Here is a 16,688-nt window from a genome sequence, read left to right as displayed (position 1 = left end):
TCTTGCACTCTCTCTCCGTTAAGGTCCTCAATCATTTGTGGAAAAATTGGAAGTTACTTCATTTGTGCCAAACAGTTGCCGTGACATTTGTTCTTGGTATTTCATGGGAAATTTGGCATGTACTCACGAAGGTGGAGTGACCAGGGTCGGCTGTGACATTGCAGTAAGCATATGTAGAGCCCCTAGATGTTAGTGATACATACCCACCCTGCAGGATTGGCCAATAACCGCGTAGTTCAATATAACAATAAGAAAAAAATATTATAACAAATGTAACAAAATTTGTGAATAGGTATATGGGAAATAATAGAAAGGTTACTCAATTACTCGGGGATTTCTTCTCCATTATGGTGGATAGACCCAGTAGCGGGTCAGGGGAGTTGTGTGGAGGAATGGTCTATGTAGTGGATAGCGTTGTTAAAGTCGTCATGTGTAGCCCATATCAAATCATGTTTCGAAAACCTAGAAGGCAACTCAAGTATTTGTTAATGTACTAGCCCGACTGTGATAACGAGAATTATTTTAAAAAGGGCAGCATTTAGAAGAGAAGACTCGGCTTAAAAATGCGAATAAGATACGGTTAACAAGGTCTCACAGTGTTTTTTCATGAAAATTTCGACGTCCATTTGACCCAAACGTATATTAGGAGATAACGGATTGATAGAATCTGCCAAATTTTATGGTACGGCATATTTCTCAGGTGATTGTGTAAGAAGTTCGGAGGTAACGTCATTTTACTGTGGAACCCCGCGCAGCGCGTGCTCCAGCTGCGCTAGTGCCACTTGCGATAGCACATGCTACGAAACCCGCAGCATGTGACCATCCACTGCTACTTTCACTAGTTGCCTTGTCTCCTCTCACACTGCCCGTTGCCTTATGCTTTGGAAGCTGCTTTGACTGACTGCACCGCGTTGTAGACAGGTGTATTGAACTCGCTGTTGGTGCATTTTGTTCCAAAATTATCTGTACTGTGTTCCTTCGAGAACACGCCTCCACATCCATTAGAGAGGTTTAGCATATCATCACCGTCTTACCGTTGCCGTCATAACGACTGTCACCACTGCACATGCGCCGAATTTACCGTGTTCCGGAAAGCACTGGAACGACTCCCGTCGGTTACCGCGATGAGTAACGACGTGGCAGTGTCCATGTTGCCCACTTCGATCCTAATTTGCCCGTGGTACTAGCTTTCAGTCGTGGCAGCAAGAAATAAATTATAAAATGAGCAATCCCATAGAATCATCTCACGCCGAGCGCAAAGTATGGGCGATATGTCGGAGTTATTATTGCGCACGTTCCGGGGACTATCAATGTTTGTATCTAGCCACTTTCCGGCTTACTGGGCCGCAGGCCCAGTAGGCCGGAAAGCGGGTATAGCGTATCGGGCTGCTGTACGAGTGAGCAGGGTTCTTAGCCAACCATCCGACCAACTTGTGTCACTGAGTATGTAGCAATGTATACACGTGTGCCGCTCTTCAACGAAACTCCTTCCCGCTGACATGGGTACCTGTAGAAGCGGAAGTGGGCATCCACTGCTCTTCAGTGAAGCTCTTTGACATCGACTTGGCGCACTGGGTATGTGCCAATCATTCTGTGCTGGTGTCCAGTGAACCTGTTTGATGCCACCTTGGTCACTCGGTAGGTGCCAATAGGTGCGTGCCACTCTACAATGACGCAAAAGATCCTTTAATTTTTTTGCAATGCTGAGCGAAATCCAGCCCAGGTCACACGGCTTTCTTCGAGGAGAGCAACTCGACGCCTCAGCACACTGCGCCAGAACTGCACTGGGTACGTGGCGCTCCACCATGAGCGCCTTCCACGCCAACGCTTGGTGGGGCCCAGTGTTCAATTAAGGAAGCGCGAAAGAGGAGTACCGCTGCAGCACACGCCTCATGCATAACTCGTATCGACGGTGGCTGCCGTTCTGGGTTCTGCCGCTGTGTAGCGCTATACTAATTCGATGCTTAACTCATTACACTGTGGACAATTATCGTTATATCGGTGCTGCCGAATTTCTTTATAAATAGTACTTTAGTGTCCCTGTACCGAGCAGCCACTATTCGATGCAGGAGCGTTTTTCTTTTTCTTGTTTTTTTTTTTCGCATTCTGTAAACCCCAACCCCCCATCGGATTGCAGCCACGGCGGCGAGGAATTGAACGCGCGCAAACAGCAATGCTTGGATGTTCGCCCAACGCTACCTAATTTTTTAATCGCTTCGAAGACGGTCCACGCCACTAAAGGGAACAGCGGGGCAACGACGCGTCCGTCATTTCGTCACCACAGCAACCAGCCGCATGGGGGCGAGGGCACGCGGATCAGAATGGGCTCCGGCCGCGTAGGCTTTCCGTACACAATCGACCGCAGCGCCGCCGCCGTGCGCAGGGCGTCTGTTCGAGTGGCGTGGACGTCCAGCTGTCGCTGCGCGTGGCGCACGAAGACGCGCCAGGCGGAAATGACGTCGGCGTACATCGTCATTTGCATCTTGGCGGCCGCCCACGTGGCAGCGACCAGAGCGTACGCCCAGGCGCACGTGGCGAATGCGTAGAGGCGCGCGAAGTGCTCCAGGGACTCCCCGTGCATCTCCTTGATCGCCTGAGACGAGAAGAGAGAGCGAAATCGAATCGGAAAAGTCGATTGACAGTTTTTGGCAATATGCGACACGACACGATTCGCCACTGCTGAAGCCCTAAAAGCGATATTTCGTACACTTGACTGTCCCTAGCGCCACGAGCAGAAACCATACGATTCGCGCAGAAAAAAATAAAAAATTAAGGCTGCAGTATCGTATATCAGAGGAATCTCTGCCACAATATCTACGGCAATTGGCAAAGAAAATTATAAGAAAGCAAGAACTGTGCAGTAGATGAGATTTTAAGCTTCCGAATGCATGGAATTGCAGTTTGAAAAGAAAGAATTCTACAGTACGTTATATTGCCAACTTCTAACTGCAGATTCCCCGAGAGATTCGAGACGTAACTATTCTGCTTTTTCACTAGTATGACTTCCCAGTTTTTTCCTGTTGCTTTTGCGAGCGGATAGCAATGGTCACTGATTCATAGGTATGCGCTGACTTATCTACATATCTCCCTCACGATCACAATCAATCTTCATTTTTTGTTATTTCCCCATTCCTTAGCGAGCCTATAGTCACATTCTTTCCTAGCTCAATACACGCTTTAACAGTAGTAAGCAGCGCACTGATCGAATCACCCTTTTCGGTTGATATCAACTATCGCCCAATAGCAGCCATGTATGGAAATCTTGTATATGACCACATATGCAACTCTCCGGCAGCTTAGAAACGGTGAGGAGAAAGTCTTTCTTTTTCTCTTTTTCTCTTTTTTTCTTTCTCTCTCTCTCTCTCTCTCTCTCTTTTTGAAGGAGTGGCGTTGGAGAAAACGCCACGCGCTGCGCACGGCTGCAAACATTTTCTGAGGTGTTCACCGTAGCGTATGCTCTAAACAGAATGTGTTTTTTTTCACCGAGTCCGAAGGATGGTTCAGGGCCCCTTCAACGTGACGCGTGCCTTAACCACGTGGTAAGTGGTTAAGCACGCGCTAGGGCATGGGTGGAAATCGGGAGCAGATGAGCGCGCGTCTCCTATCGAAAGCCTCTCTATCTCGACCGTGGCTGCTCATGTCGCGCCCTATATCTTAGAGGTATACATGCGGCGGGGGAAATTTCAGGGCGAGCCGACATGGCTGGCGGCTTCGTGCGCGCTATCTTCCCGCGCACCTAGTGTTGGAGGCCGACTAATCTCAAGTTTCGGAGACGCGTTGGCGTTCGATGCAGTATGGATCGTTCGCTTGCCGCCGCTGCTGCTTTTGATCCCCGCACCGCTGGGACAGCGGCTGTTCGCGATGATTGGGTGAGATCTGTTCATGATTACCTGTGCGCGCGTGAAACGATGCTTGTTAATTTAACCAAGGAATAAGTGTAGTGGATCCGATTCCGCCGCCGCCGCCGCCGCCGCCGTGAGCGTCTGCACAACGAGCCGATGTTTATGTTCGCGGCGCCGACCTCCTCGGCGTGGAAGTCACGTACAATAAAGTTTCAGTTTCACCGGCGCTCGGCTGCTCGCCGGTCGCTCTCAAAGTTCGTCCTCTTCTCTCTGCGCGCGTCTGTCTATAGCGGACGCATTTCGCGCCCCTATAGCTTGGTGACCCAGACGTAGCAAGCTCACGCAATGGAAACGAAATGAACACTACAGTAGTCAGCAACGACGCCCCGGCTCTTCAGCCCCAGTCAACATCGCCAGGCGACATCCCTGCCCCCAGCAATTCATGCGGCCAATTAAACAACGAACCTGACTTTGTATAGTTGTCAGATACTTTGCTACCGTTATCAGTGCTTCGCCGTTCGGGCGACACTGCGGTGCATTTTCTTGCAGATAATCACAATTTTGCGCATCAATCTCGCAGCGAGTTACACAGGTAATTATTTATGTACGTGCATTTGGAACCATCACATTCATTTATTTTATTTGAAGCGTAAAGAGACGCCTCCCGTACGCCGAACCAACTTGAAAATACGTTTTCTTTTTTTTTTCGAAGCAGGCCGATAGGAAACGCCACCGGAAGTTTCTCGAGGCTTTAGGGACATTAGAGAGATTTAGCTTGTCCGTAAGCTTCGAATGATTTACGGGTTACCAGGTTGCTTGAGCAGTGGACGGCAGGCAATGATGATGAGTCATGGTGAAGCCGGTAACGACATCCTGTGGCGCTTTGTCCATCTACAGTACATTTGAAGCATTTTTGCGTTGCGAGTGATATCACCAAAAAAGAAGTCATAAAGGAACTGCACATTAGCGATCACGCAGCAATCGACGCATTGCACCAGCACTTAAGCGGAATATGACCAGTCACTGTTGTATTAGCCATGCGTGCCCTCTGGTTAAGCAGTTCCTCACAGGACGTCGCTACCTGTGTTTGCTGGCGCAGAGCACCTCGGTAACTCGATATTCTGCAAGTGGTAACCCGTTTCCTTCTTTCCTCATGTCTGCGCACCCTTCGTTTTCGAAACAGACGACACGGCTTTTCGCACCTGGATCAGCTGGCCTTGATCTGACATGGCAAGCGCCTCGTACACGAAGGCATCGATCCAGAGCGCGTCGCTGGTCGTGCTGTTACGGGACACGCGGCACCACGTGGGAAGCGTGCAGGTCTTCGGGTCCCGCTTGTGCGGCCGGCAGACGAGGTACTTGTTGCAGCCTTCGTAGGTCGAGAGCCACGCCGTCATAGCCAAGCGCCCGAGCAGCCCCTGCGAATAGAACCAGGCAAGAGAACGGGATGGCAAAGCACCTTGAGAACTTGTAATGTGATAGCGTTTATCAAGTATGTACCGTTCTCGCTAGTGAATTTTTTTTACGTCTTGAAATGCCTCCTGAAAAAAAAAAGTGATGTGTTAAGCGTCGCCTATTTCTTTACTCGCTGAAACGAATGCGCTTCGCTGTATTTATATGTGACAAAGTGTACGTAGGCCAGACTGGCCGATGTTCGAACATCCGAACTAACCTCCAAGACCTAAGTGCAGAGCTGGTTGGTGTCTATCAACTATTGAGAGGAGTGTGTATCCAACTTATCTGCAGAGAAAATATAGATCACAGATGTTATTCGGGGTGACGCCATCTTTGGGTGGACAGCAGCCCACGAATCTGAGTGGTATGTACTTAAATCTGGTATACAGGCGTCTCATCCTGGCATTTCTGACTCAAGAAGCCTTCAAGAATGTCCTCAGATGCCTCGCAATATGGTATTGGGACAGCTGTTTTACGAAATCATGCTGCTGGATGGCCGGCCGGATGCGTATGCCTCAAGGACACTGCCTTGTATTGAAGAAAGGCACTCGCATATTCAAAAAGAAGCTCTGGGTGCAACGTTCAACTTGGAGCAATTTCACCGCTTCGCTTAGGATCACTAGGTGGCTGCAGAGACTGACCACAATCCCCTGATTGCAATAGCGGTAACAAAATCGATTGCAAAATCGTCGGTAACATGGCCCCTATAGACTGAAAAGATTCTTCGTTAGAGTAATGAAGTACCATTTTCAACGGCAACCTGGTACTCGGGGGCACTCCATGGTATCGCTGTCCTACTGAGAAGTCGCAAAGGGCACACACGGCACGACTCGTCTTCTTAGGGCGCGACCACGGTCTAAGCACGTTGCTCACTGTCAGAGGGCGACCGTCGCGAAAGTTGCCATGCTTCTAGCTGCGCAAATCAGGGCGAAAGCGACTCCGCAACGGATCTCACCTTCATGCCTTGCACCAGCAAGAGCACGTGGGCGCTCCCGGCGCTGAGCAGAAGCACCGCGAGCAGCAGCACGAGCAGGAACAGCGTACAGCTGGCCACGCCCTCCTCGATGGCGCGGAGCTTGGCCACCGACCAGGACATGAGCCGAGCCGTGACGACGTACAGGTGGGCCCTCGACAGGATCACCACCGGGATCTCGACGCCGGACAGCATTTGGGGGAGGGCCCAATCCTCACTCGGCGTTTCCTCCACGAGCCAAGTGAGGAGGTACACATACTGCACGCATGGTCCAAGCTCGCTGCAAGCTCACGTACGTAGGGGGCCTTGGATTCGCGGCGCCATCTATAAGCAGTGTTGACATTTTTTTTTCTTGCCAGTGTTCTGTTAAACCAAGCAGACCTGTCCACGTTACGTTCTGACAAAATACTGCAGTCGAAGCCCAGAATAACAAAATACTGAAACTGAATCAGACTCGGTTTTGTAAGCAATCTATGGACACGCACTCTGCGAAGCTCGAATCATCTGCTCCGCGGATAAACAAATATTCATCAAGCTTATTAATGAAATATTCGTGCAATGAGTGGCCGAAAATTACGGTGCAGTTGTAGGTAGTTTCTGTGGAGTGTCTGGCAGAACTGCGGGTAGGTCCTAATAATCGAGCGTGTTCGAAAAAACTGACTCTAAAATATTGGTCGGCTACCTCATTTGAATTCTTTATAAATTAGTCTTGCCCAAAATTTAACCCAAATAAAACAATATTGGTGTCATTACGACAGTCGTGAGCAAGCTCTAGAAATATGGCATTTTACAAGATTCGTAAAGGTTGGCAGGTATGATTAGGAGCTGAGTGCGCATATAGGGTAATCCTTCATTTTTATGTATGTTGTTTATAGACCAGGGACGGTATGCGCAGAAAGTTTAAAGCCCATTGGTGAATTTACCCATAGTTTTAAACTTGGCGGAAGTGACAGTAATTTGCCGCGCAAACATCCTGACGGCGCTGAGAAAAGCAGCGACAATACAAGTAAGTTTACCTGTTTCACATGGCAACTTGCACGCGAAGATTTGCAACCGTCCAGAAAGTTAACGGCTGATAAAGTGTTTCATCTCAGCGGTGACTTGGCTATGCCCAGTCACCTGGCAATACAAACCACGCATACAATATTGTTTTGTATATTACAATTTTATATTTGCTGACATATGCAGAACAGTCAGTCAAAAGATAGCACTCGACTGTCAAACTCATCCCTGCAAAGAAAAAGGAGAAAAAATACCTTGGTGTAGCAAATTATTCAGTCATGTCGGTATACGAGAAAGAAAAAAATAGCAGCCGACATTACGCACCGCAAGGTAAAAAAAAAAATGCGCACATTAGCCATCACTACAGTGCTGGCTAAACAGCCTTGGATGCTCACACAAACAGCTGCGACTGCGATTCCTGTATAATAATCTCGTAGAACACTGAAGAGTCGGCGGGAACTACAGGGGGCGATAGGACTGCGGTGTACGTTAGGGAAAAAAATAGGCCTCCAGCGCTCTGGCTCTAAAGCACTCTGACGCGTTCACTACGGCGATGTTACATGGTCTACCTGTGACGGCTGCGACATTTCCCCATATTTCTCAAAGTGTAAAGCCCACTAGCCAGTTCACTCTTTGGATGACGTTCGCATGTAACATACCTTCGACACACACAGCTCCCGAGCTACGCTGTCGCGTTTACTCCGTAGCACGCAATACGTGCGCTCTAATAGCGAGTGACATTCTGTGCGTTTTCTTTTTTTTTTAAGAAAGTTGCAAGAAAATGAAAACGAAGTGTTGAGCAGTGGGCCTACTAAAGCTTCAGCCTGGTGCCAACACTTCGCCAAGGGGAGCTGTGTCCGTAAAGTCTCTGACAAAGACAGGTCCTACTGTCAAAACTCTGGTTCCAGGCTGAGCCCGCCCTCGTTCCAGCGCGGTCTTTCCGGTTTGTCGCCACCTTTAAATTGCAATCGCACAGACCGCAATACATCCCTGATCAAAGCAAGGGTATTGCGACGCTCGGAGCTTCGGACGCCTAATGGCACTCCAGCAGGAGTGCTCTTGTCTCGCCCCGCCTCGTTCGCCCATGGCGTGGCTTAAACGCCTCGGCTCTCACCCCGGCTTCGAAAGCGCAGCGCAAGAGCTCAGGAGCAACGTCGTAGGCGAGCTCCAGCAGGCTGTGGCGGCGACCGCTGCGTTTGTCTCCGCGTTGCGGAGACCGCTGGAAGCTCTCGACGTCACGACTTCTGCTCCGTTCGCCGCCGCCCACGCGCTTGAAGAAATCAAGTTTTTCTTCGTCCTCGCTGTCGTCCTCGCTGTCCTTGAGCAGCTTCCCTGTCTCGGCATCCTCTGACGAAGCTCCGTCTGTGTCCTTCTCCAGCAGATACCAAGGACCGTGGGCGACCTCCGACGAGGCTTCCTCGACTTCGATGTCCCAAACAGACATGGCTCTCCCTGGACTGCAGCCGGGGACTGGCCGGTGGTGGCCAAGCACCCCGGGATCGGCACGAGTGATTTCGAGGCGGCTGTGTGTTTTTTTCTGTCGGTGGAGAAACTGGCATCAGTAGCGATGGGCCTCGTCTTGGCTTGGCTTGTACCTTTGACGTCGATAACGATGATGCCAGCCCAGACATTTGCACATACCCACAACGGGGTATCGGCGAAGAAGCGGGCGGTATAGAGGAATAAAAAGGGGGGGAAATAGCAGTATTTGCAGTGGTAAATATAATAACGTTAGAAATCATCTTCAACGCCAAAGCGCATATCCACTTGAACGGTTAGTCCTACAGGGCGAAATTGATACCTCATATTTGTCTGTCTGTCTGTCTGTCTGTCTGTCTGTCTGTTTGTTTGTTTGTTTGTGTTTGTTTGTTTGTTTGTTTGTTTGTTTGTCTGTTTGTTTGTTTGTTTGTTTGTTTGTTTGTTTGTTTGTTTGTTTGTTTGTTTGTTTGTTTGTTTGTTTGTTTGTTTGTTTGTTTGTTTGTTTGTTTGTTTGTTTGTTTGTTTGTTTGTTTGTTTGTTTGTTTGTTTGTTTGTTTGTTTGTTTGTTTGTTTGGGCATCGATTTATTTATGACAATGTGTGTGTTTCTCTTTGAAGTTGTTGCTGAAGGCGTTGATGGCTACCTATAGGCCTTGCTACCCTGAAGTCAAGAGGCAAAATATAATTTACCCTCAGGCGCACGGACCTCCACTAAAATCAGTGCCCAGATATCCCAATCAGGAACAACATAAATACTTTAAAAATCCACTCTATATAGTATTCTAAACACATTGAACCAGACAAAATACGTCGGAAATATGAGAATAGCCAGATCACAACTGCATTCTTAATAAGTATAAATTAAAACGAACAAATGCGCTGAGGCACTATCTAACGAAAGTATTTAAGTTTGTACAATGCAACATCTTACAGGTTGTACAAGAAGTCTCCATAGAAAAATCGCGACTGGAACAGCTAACCGCCGACGTGACCCTGCTGTTATTTTTCTTGTCGTCGTTACACTGCAAATACACTTGGTATTCAGAAGAGTGTAGGCTTGGGCTATTTGGTAATACATAGTTACACTGGAAGCATAGCGCGGGAAGGACGATCGTCCTGTCTACTCTTTGTCCATCGTCCTTGCCGCGCTATGCTTCCAGTGTAACGGCACTTGGTAGAAGGCGCTATCACTTACGGGCCTTCACGTCCAAACTCAAGACAGCGCTTATGAGACACGTGGCAGAGGAATGCTGTGAATTAATTTTCACCCCCCGAACTGACGGTCCCGACGTGGAAGTCGTACCACCGCGCGCTAACACGCGCCTTGCAGAGCCTTAATATATTTTTTCAACCGACCAACTCTGGAGGGTTTTGCAATTTTTTGGCAAGATACTCGATGTTTTGGCCATGTTTGCGGTTGTAATACCGCCACCGATAATGTTCCGTTCTTTTACTCACATCCAGCTTACGGCAAAATTAATTCCACTAGTATACACACCCTGTCGATGGCCGGTTTTTCAGACTCGCTCAAAAGCTAATGATCAGTATGGTATGAACGTTCCCTTTGCAATAGGACTGTGGCACATTCCACCAAGCCTACATTTTTTGGTGCGTTTAAATATTTAACTATCTTCGTACTCTAAGAAAGACTTAACCGCAGGAGTGCCACCCGTGGACTCTATGATGTACAATTGTACAATTGACAACCGCCATCACATCCACATTTACGTGAATGCGTATTGTGGGTAAACTTCATAAGCATTTTGTTTCGCAGCTCATTCTTGAAGCAACTATAGAGCAGAGTGCCGTTCCATTTAGTGCAGAAGGCCAACAGAACAAAGGAAGCGATTTTTTTTTTATGAACGCTGAACGTTTTGTGCAATATAGTAATCTTACAGCGGAATTGTTTAAGAGAGTTCTACAACAATCTTTTTATAAACGCGCGGTTCGCCAGATGTCGTTGCGCTTGATCACATGAAAGATGCACAATTATACAATTAGCAGCATTAGGGCCGGGATAATCTAAAACGAATCCAATCTGCTTTTATTCCAAGGCATCCATTAGCCTTCCGTGATAGGTCGAAATGACTCTGTTCCAGTCCTTAAGGGCTGGACTGGAGCCACTTTGACCTATTACAGAGGACTAACGGCAAATTTGGAATGAAAACAGATTGGAATGGTTTTGCGTTATCCCGGCCTAGGTCTCATACAATCGCTTAATTAAGGAAACACATGCATTAGAAACGACGGGCATGTCAGGAGAGTTTTACACCAATGAGCAATGCGGTCAAGACTCAAGATATATTCAAATGCGCTTGTTAGTAGGCAAAACGTGTTAAATTTATTGGTCGGTGTGCCCGTCTTTTCTCCTTTTCTTCTATCGTCAGTCGAGCAGGCAGCGAGAGAGCAGACGCGGCATCTCCCGGCAGAAGCGAACGAGTCCTCGGCTCCGGTGTCGCTGCCAGCAGATGTTCCAGGTGGAGGTGACCTTGGCGCTCGCGGACTTGGCCTGCAAAACGACCACCAGGAGGGCCAGGACGAGGGCGATCGTCACGGTGCACGTGAAAGTTGTGTAGAGGACCACGACGCATTTCGGGCAATTCAGCAGTCCCATCTGCTGGGCCTTCTGCAAGAGAAGCGCGCCACGGGACAAGGTTAAAAAGACACTGAAGATTCGATTGAGGCTAGTTGGTAGGACATGGTCCTGTTTACTGCGATGTACTTTTCACATAATGGAGAGTTAAAATAAAACGGATGTTGAACGTTGCGCACATGTTGGTGCGTTTTATTTTCATTGTCCTTTGTGCGAAAAGTACGTCGCAGTAAACAGAATAAGGATTGAGTTACACTAATCAGTTTTTACTGATAAAGTATCTTTTGCCACTATAATTTCGTTAATTTGGCTGTAAGAGGTAGGTTATTAGAAAACTAAATGTATGTCACATTCTTTTTTTTATTTCACTCTAAAGCCTCAGGGCCGGTACGTTCGTGAGACGTCACGAATTTCATATTTCTCTTCACGTATGCGTCTGTTTGTGGCATGGTAAGAGTCATCGAAACTTGGCAAGTTCTATCTTGAGCACGTTTAGAATGCAATGCGGCCGATCTTTAGCAATTAAAGGATTAAGTGGCGGCGGCGGCGGCCGCGGCAGTCGTGTTGGTTTATAACTGACTATAACACTGTGTCCACTACATTATCAACAAAAAACCTGCATGGTTTCCCAAGCGTCAAATGAGTTTTGCCTAGTTTAAATGCCTTAATTTCTTTTTTTTTCCTTTTGTAACATGCTACCGGACTAAACGAGCTGTCGTCGAAATCTTTCCGAAAGCATTATTTCGGTATTGAAAGTTGGTTAATGTGTTGATGCTTTAAAGCGGAAACTTTAGCTTTAAGGTTGCCGTGCTTCGTACCTCGATGAGCTCGTTGTACCCTGGCGTGGCCAGCACATCGTAGAGGCGCAGGAAAATGCGCACGTAGGACTCGTCTGCGATCAATTTCTTGAACGGCACCGCCGAGCACGAAGCCGGTATCGGGCCGCCGTCGGACGATGCGCAAGTCGAGCAGTCGCCGTCCGCCACGCCCACTAACAGCCTGGCGGTCGTGTTGAAGCGCTCGAGCAACTCCTGCGAACACAACAAGCAGAATGGTGTTTCAATACCCTTCGAGTGTTTACACCCTGCGGGTAGGAAAGGACTGGGAGAGAGCTCTGCGCAGCAAGATTGAAGTCAAACGAGTTGGCCGAACACGTGATCGTAACGTCGCAGAGCGTGCGGTAGGCTTTAGCGCTCCCGCTCTGCAGGCCGCCATGGAGTTTCCAACAAAACTTACTAGAGGGAACTCTTGCGCTAGCGCTTATGGGAGCTGCAAACGTAGCAGTTCAGCCAGCAATGGGAATGATGATTAGTATATGGGGTGGGCTAAACTTCGTCTTTCCGGCGTCAAATGGACTTGTGAGCGGAAATTGTTAACTTCAACGAAGTATGGCGTTGTAAATGTCACAATTCTCAATAATTCTGCACGTTGCGTAGCGCCATGTATGTCCTTCTGCGCTTAGAAATATAGGATTGGTTCCAAATTTAGGACACTAAAAGCAGATAAAAATTGCAGTAAATAAAGCCGCAAGAACGTTTGAAGTCACAAGCACGAAGATCAGACCAAGTACGTGTACTAGCCATCATTCCCGTGCTAGCTGAACGATAGCAGAGCTACAGTTCTCTCTAGTAAATTTTGTAGAAATCTCTATGGACAGAGCCGTGGGAGAGTAACCGAACAAATGCGGATTGTTTAAAAGCCACCGGAAACCAAATATTTTCGGCCATTACGTTCAGTCTCAGCGCTCACGTGCTGGGCCGACTTTTCGGCGGAAAAAGCGGAAGGAAAGGCTTCATGGAAAGTTGGCTTGCCGAGGCTGGCTGGGTGACGTAATGCTCCCCCTAGTTCATTTCATTCAGCCGTGATTTACGCTCATCCTTCCCGAGAGAGTTCTGGCTGAACCCTCCATAACCGGCCACTAAATTTAGCGGGTAACGGAAATGCTTGAAATTGAACGTGTCAGTGAAGGCCCACCTCTTTACGCTAGAGTAACGAAACAGCTCGGAACAAAAATGACCCCAGAGGAGCAAGCCCGAACAGTTGAAGCGCAACACCTGCTAGTGAATCTGTACTCGTGTTAGCGTTTAATAAACTTGGCAGCAAGTTTCAATGGCCCACTTAATACTGGACCCTCAAGAAAGAGAGAACACTTAATTTTATTGCAGTAAGAGAATTGAAAACCCTCAGTCCAGGGTCTCACCGGCGGCGTAGTTCAGCGCTACGTGTGCCCAGTTCAGTGGGGTATGGTAGGAGAAGTGGGGGAGGGAAAGCAGCCCCAGAGGACACGCGGGCCGTTGGGATGGTCTCCACAATGTAGACAGGGCGGAGGGAGGAGGCCACGAAGGAGGTGTCACGAAGGAGGAGGCCACGAAGGAGGAGGCCACGAAGCTGTGACACTCCTATTTGTGCTTTCTTTGATGGGAGCCGTTCTCCTGTTGACCATATCTGGTGACCCTATGAGCAGTTAGGCCTCAATCCGGGAGACATGGCTGTCCTAACAAAAGGCTATCCAAACCTGAGAGATGGCTGCCCCAACCTGGCCTAACAAGGCCAGGTCGAAACACTGGGCTTTGAGGGAAAAAATATCCGAGGTTGTTGCAGCTCAGACTCGACTTGTGCTAACAGGTGATTTTCAATATTTCTGTATATTCTAAAAAAGACGAGCGCCCCACATAAGCAAAAATTGAACCCTCACTCATTAATTCACAGCGAATGCTTCAAAATTAACGCGTGCGCCCAAAACGAATCAAAACCTCGTCAAACTCACCGGGACGCCGTGCGACAGCAGGAAAACGTCGACGCCGCAGCAGGCGAGCAACGCGAAGGCGCGCAGGCACAACTTGAAGTACAGCGCCCCGCAGCGCTCGTGGTGGTCGGCGCGGTGCGGCTTGGACCAGGACACGGCGTTGGACGCGCAGCCGTAGGCCAGCAGCCTGGCCAGGAGCAGAGCCGGCACCTCCGGGGCACTCATGGCCCGGAAGAGGACCGACTTCCCGTGCGAAACCAATGCGTCGAGATGCGTTGTCGCTCACAGCGCTAACCTCACGAGCACTTCCACATGCACTGGTGAAAATGTGTCCTCGGCCGGTGAAGTGTAAGGGCCCCTTTGTGATCGAATGTTGTGTCCCCTTGCAACGCCGTTCAGACTACTGGCGAACGGCAAAAAGGAATAGGCGCCTTGCCCGCGGCTACTATACGACGCTCACCCCACTAAGGGGCTTCAAACCTCTGTAGGGATCCTTAATGCGGGCGCCCATACGGTGGGCGTCCGTATGAAATCTCTCTACACCCCAGCATTGCCCGGCTTTGGCCGCTAGGGAAGCAAAGAAAACGAGGCAACGTTAAACAGCAGCAAAGCTCATCGTCCGTATGAATGTTACGCACCGAGCTTTGCCAAGCTCATAGAGTCCCCTAGAAAAATTACTACGGGGGACCCTGGAGCCGCCATTGTTCAGCCCCCATGAAAATAATGGTCAATACATAAATTTGTCTAATCTTCATTCTTGTATCTTAAGAATTTCTTGTGGCCTTGTTTACTACGGTTTATCGTTCTAAATTTCGAAGCAGTCAAAGGATTTAGACGCCGTGAGCACATTATAGTATCTGCACACGTGCGTAAACATTGCAAATTGTGGTATGTATAGCGCGAAATGTTGCTGAAGATCATTAAGTGGCAAAGTAACAGCGCCAAGTAAAGGACCAAATTTAGGCAAATCCACGTACCAATCGTGTAAGTAAAATTCTGAACATGATCAAATTTAGCAATGTTGTCTAATTTCACAATTGCAGCACTTTGAGCCAATCAGAGAGGCCGTGGCTGCCCTCAGGGCCAATCAGAGCTGGGAAGATGGTGAATTCGACAATATGACGGAATTTCAAAATGGCCGGAAAAGTCATTCCCATGCTCGCTGAACCGCCCTGCTTGGAGCACCCACAGTTTTCCCCAGTAATTTTTCGTAGGAAATACTATGGCCGAGCTAAATCTCGGGAAACTCTGGTTTCTAATCTCGATAGGAAGCATACACACTCGGACGTTTTCAAGGACTCGCTCACTCTTGCCTTGTTATAAACGATCGGAAATGTAACAGTGAACGTTTATCACGCGCCAGTTCCGCTTCTACCACTTCCTAGTCTGTGTGTTCTGGCGCTGCTGTCGAGTGTACAGAAAGCTTCAATGCAAGTTGTCTACAGTATTCTAAAGATTACATTATCCTGGCCATGATTTCCTAACGTAAGCACACAGAAGTTAGGGGATTAGTGCGGGCTAAACTAAATTAGTGTTGCTAATTTATTTATTTATTTATTTATTTATTTATTTATTTATTTATTTATTTATTTATTTATTTATTTTACCTTGCGGCCATACCACAATCTAGAGGGAAGTGGTAGTTCAAAACGAGATACAACACAAAATTGCTTTCAGTCGTACAATGTTAGGCTTCTAAGGATTCGCAAAACATTTCGTCGAATCCCGGACCTCATAGCCGACAGCCTACCTGGGCGGGTAATAAAATTATACAATTACTAACCCTACAGGTTTGCCAAGTATGTTTGAATATATATAGTGCCGTTTACCCATTTATAACCAATTTAGCCGAAGTGAAATTTCCTTGCAGTTGGCCTTTTAACGTAGGCTTTCCGCACGCGTCTATACTCACGCTCATGATGTAGGCCGCAGCGACAACTGCAACAACAACCATAGGGACGCAGACGGCGAGGTCCAGGTCGACCACCCACAAGTCGTTCTCCGGGCCGAGCTTGTTCCGCGAGAGGTCGCGGCCTCCGCCGCGCACGATGACGTCAAACGTGTGCCGCTCTTCGGGCGCACCGGGGCGCTGCTGCTTCCGGTCTCCGGTGCTGACGTCATCCGCCTCATCGCCCCTGCGCCTTCTCTGCAGCGCAGCTTCGCCCGCGACCTCGGCGACGTCCTCGAGGAGTATCCAGCCCCCGCCGGCATCGTCCGACTCATGCTCGTCCTTCTCGGAGATCGGAACAGCCATGGTCTCCTCCACCCCGTCTCCCTCGCGACTCCGGGACAGGCCAAGAGCGGCCATGCGCCCCGGGAATGGCAGGGGCCGCTGTCGCTTGCTTGCTCCAAAAATAATGGCCACTTGCCCACTACAGAACACTCGTGACGATGATGACGACGATGACGACAACGACGATAACCTCAAACGTGTGTATCTTTGGGCGAGTCGGTATTCAGTGAACGAGAGAGAGAAAAAAAAAAACAACGTTATTTAAAGAGCAGACGACATTGGTCGCCCCCAGGCTGGCGCCGTCCTCAGTCCACACTCTAAGGACAGTTTACACCCTTTGGAATGCCCCTTCTGCCACACAACAAT

At 48.7% G+C, this 16,688-nt stretch overlaps 2 protein-coding genes across 2 annotated transcripts; both read right to left on the bottom strand.

The window, feature by feature from the left end:
- Positions 1-2,174: 2,174 nt before the first annotated feature.
- LOC135904391 (uncharacterized) lies at positions 2,175-8,878 on the bottom strand. The gene is made up of 4 exons (XM_065435121.2): positions 8,387-8,878; positions 6,253-6,528; positions 5,045-5,260; positions 2,175-2,593 (listed from the first exon to the last, which is right to left on the bottom strand). Exons 1-4 carry the CDS (start codon positions 8,714-8,716, stop codon positions 2,276-2,278), a joined length of 1,140 nt encoding a protein of 379 aa, XP_065291193.2. The 5' UTR covers positions 8,717-8,878; the 3' UTR covers positions 2,175-2,275.
- A 2,158-nt stretch (positions 8,879-11,036) lies between these two features.
- LOC135904452 (uncharacterized) lies at positions 11,037-16,463 on the bottom strand. Its single transcript, XM_065435266.2, has 4 exons — positions 16,002-16,463; positions 14,111-14,332; positions 12,162-12,374; positions 11,037-11,376 (listed from the first exon to the last, which is right to left on the bottom strand). The coding sequence occupies exons 1-4, from the start codon at positions 16,395-16,397 to the stop codon at positions 11,134-11,136; spliced, it is 1,074 nt and encodes a 357-aa protein (XP_065291338.2). The 5' UTR covers positions 16,398-16,463; the 3' UTR covers positions 11,037-11,133.
- Between the last annotated feature and the right edge of the window lie 225 nt (positions 16,464-16,688).

This window comes from Dermacentor albipictus, chromosome 7 (genome assembly GCF_038994185.2).
Source record: "Dermacentor albipictus isolate Rhodes 1998 colony chromosome 7, USDA_Dalb.pri_finalv2, whole genome shotgun sequence".
Classification (NCBI taxonomy): domain Eukaryota; kingdom Metazoa; phylum Arthropoda; class Arachnida; order Ixodida; family Ixodidae; genus Dermacentor; species Dermacentor albipictus.
The sequence above is the reverse complement of the archived record's forward strand: the minus strand, read 5'-3'. Positions and strand labels throughout refer to the sequence as shown.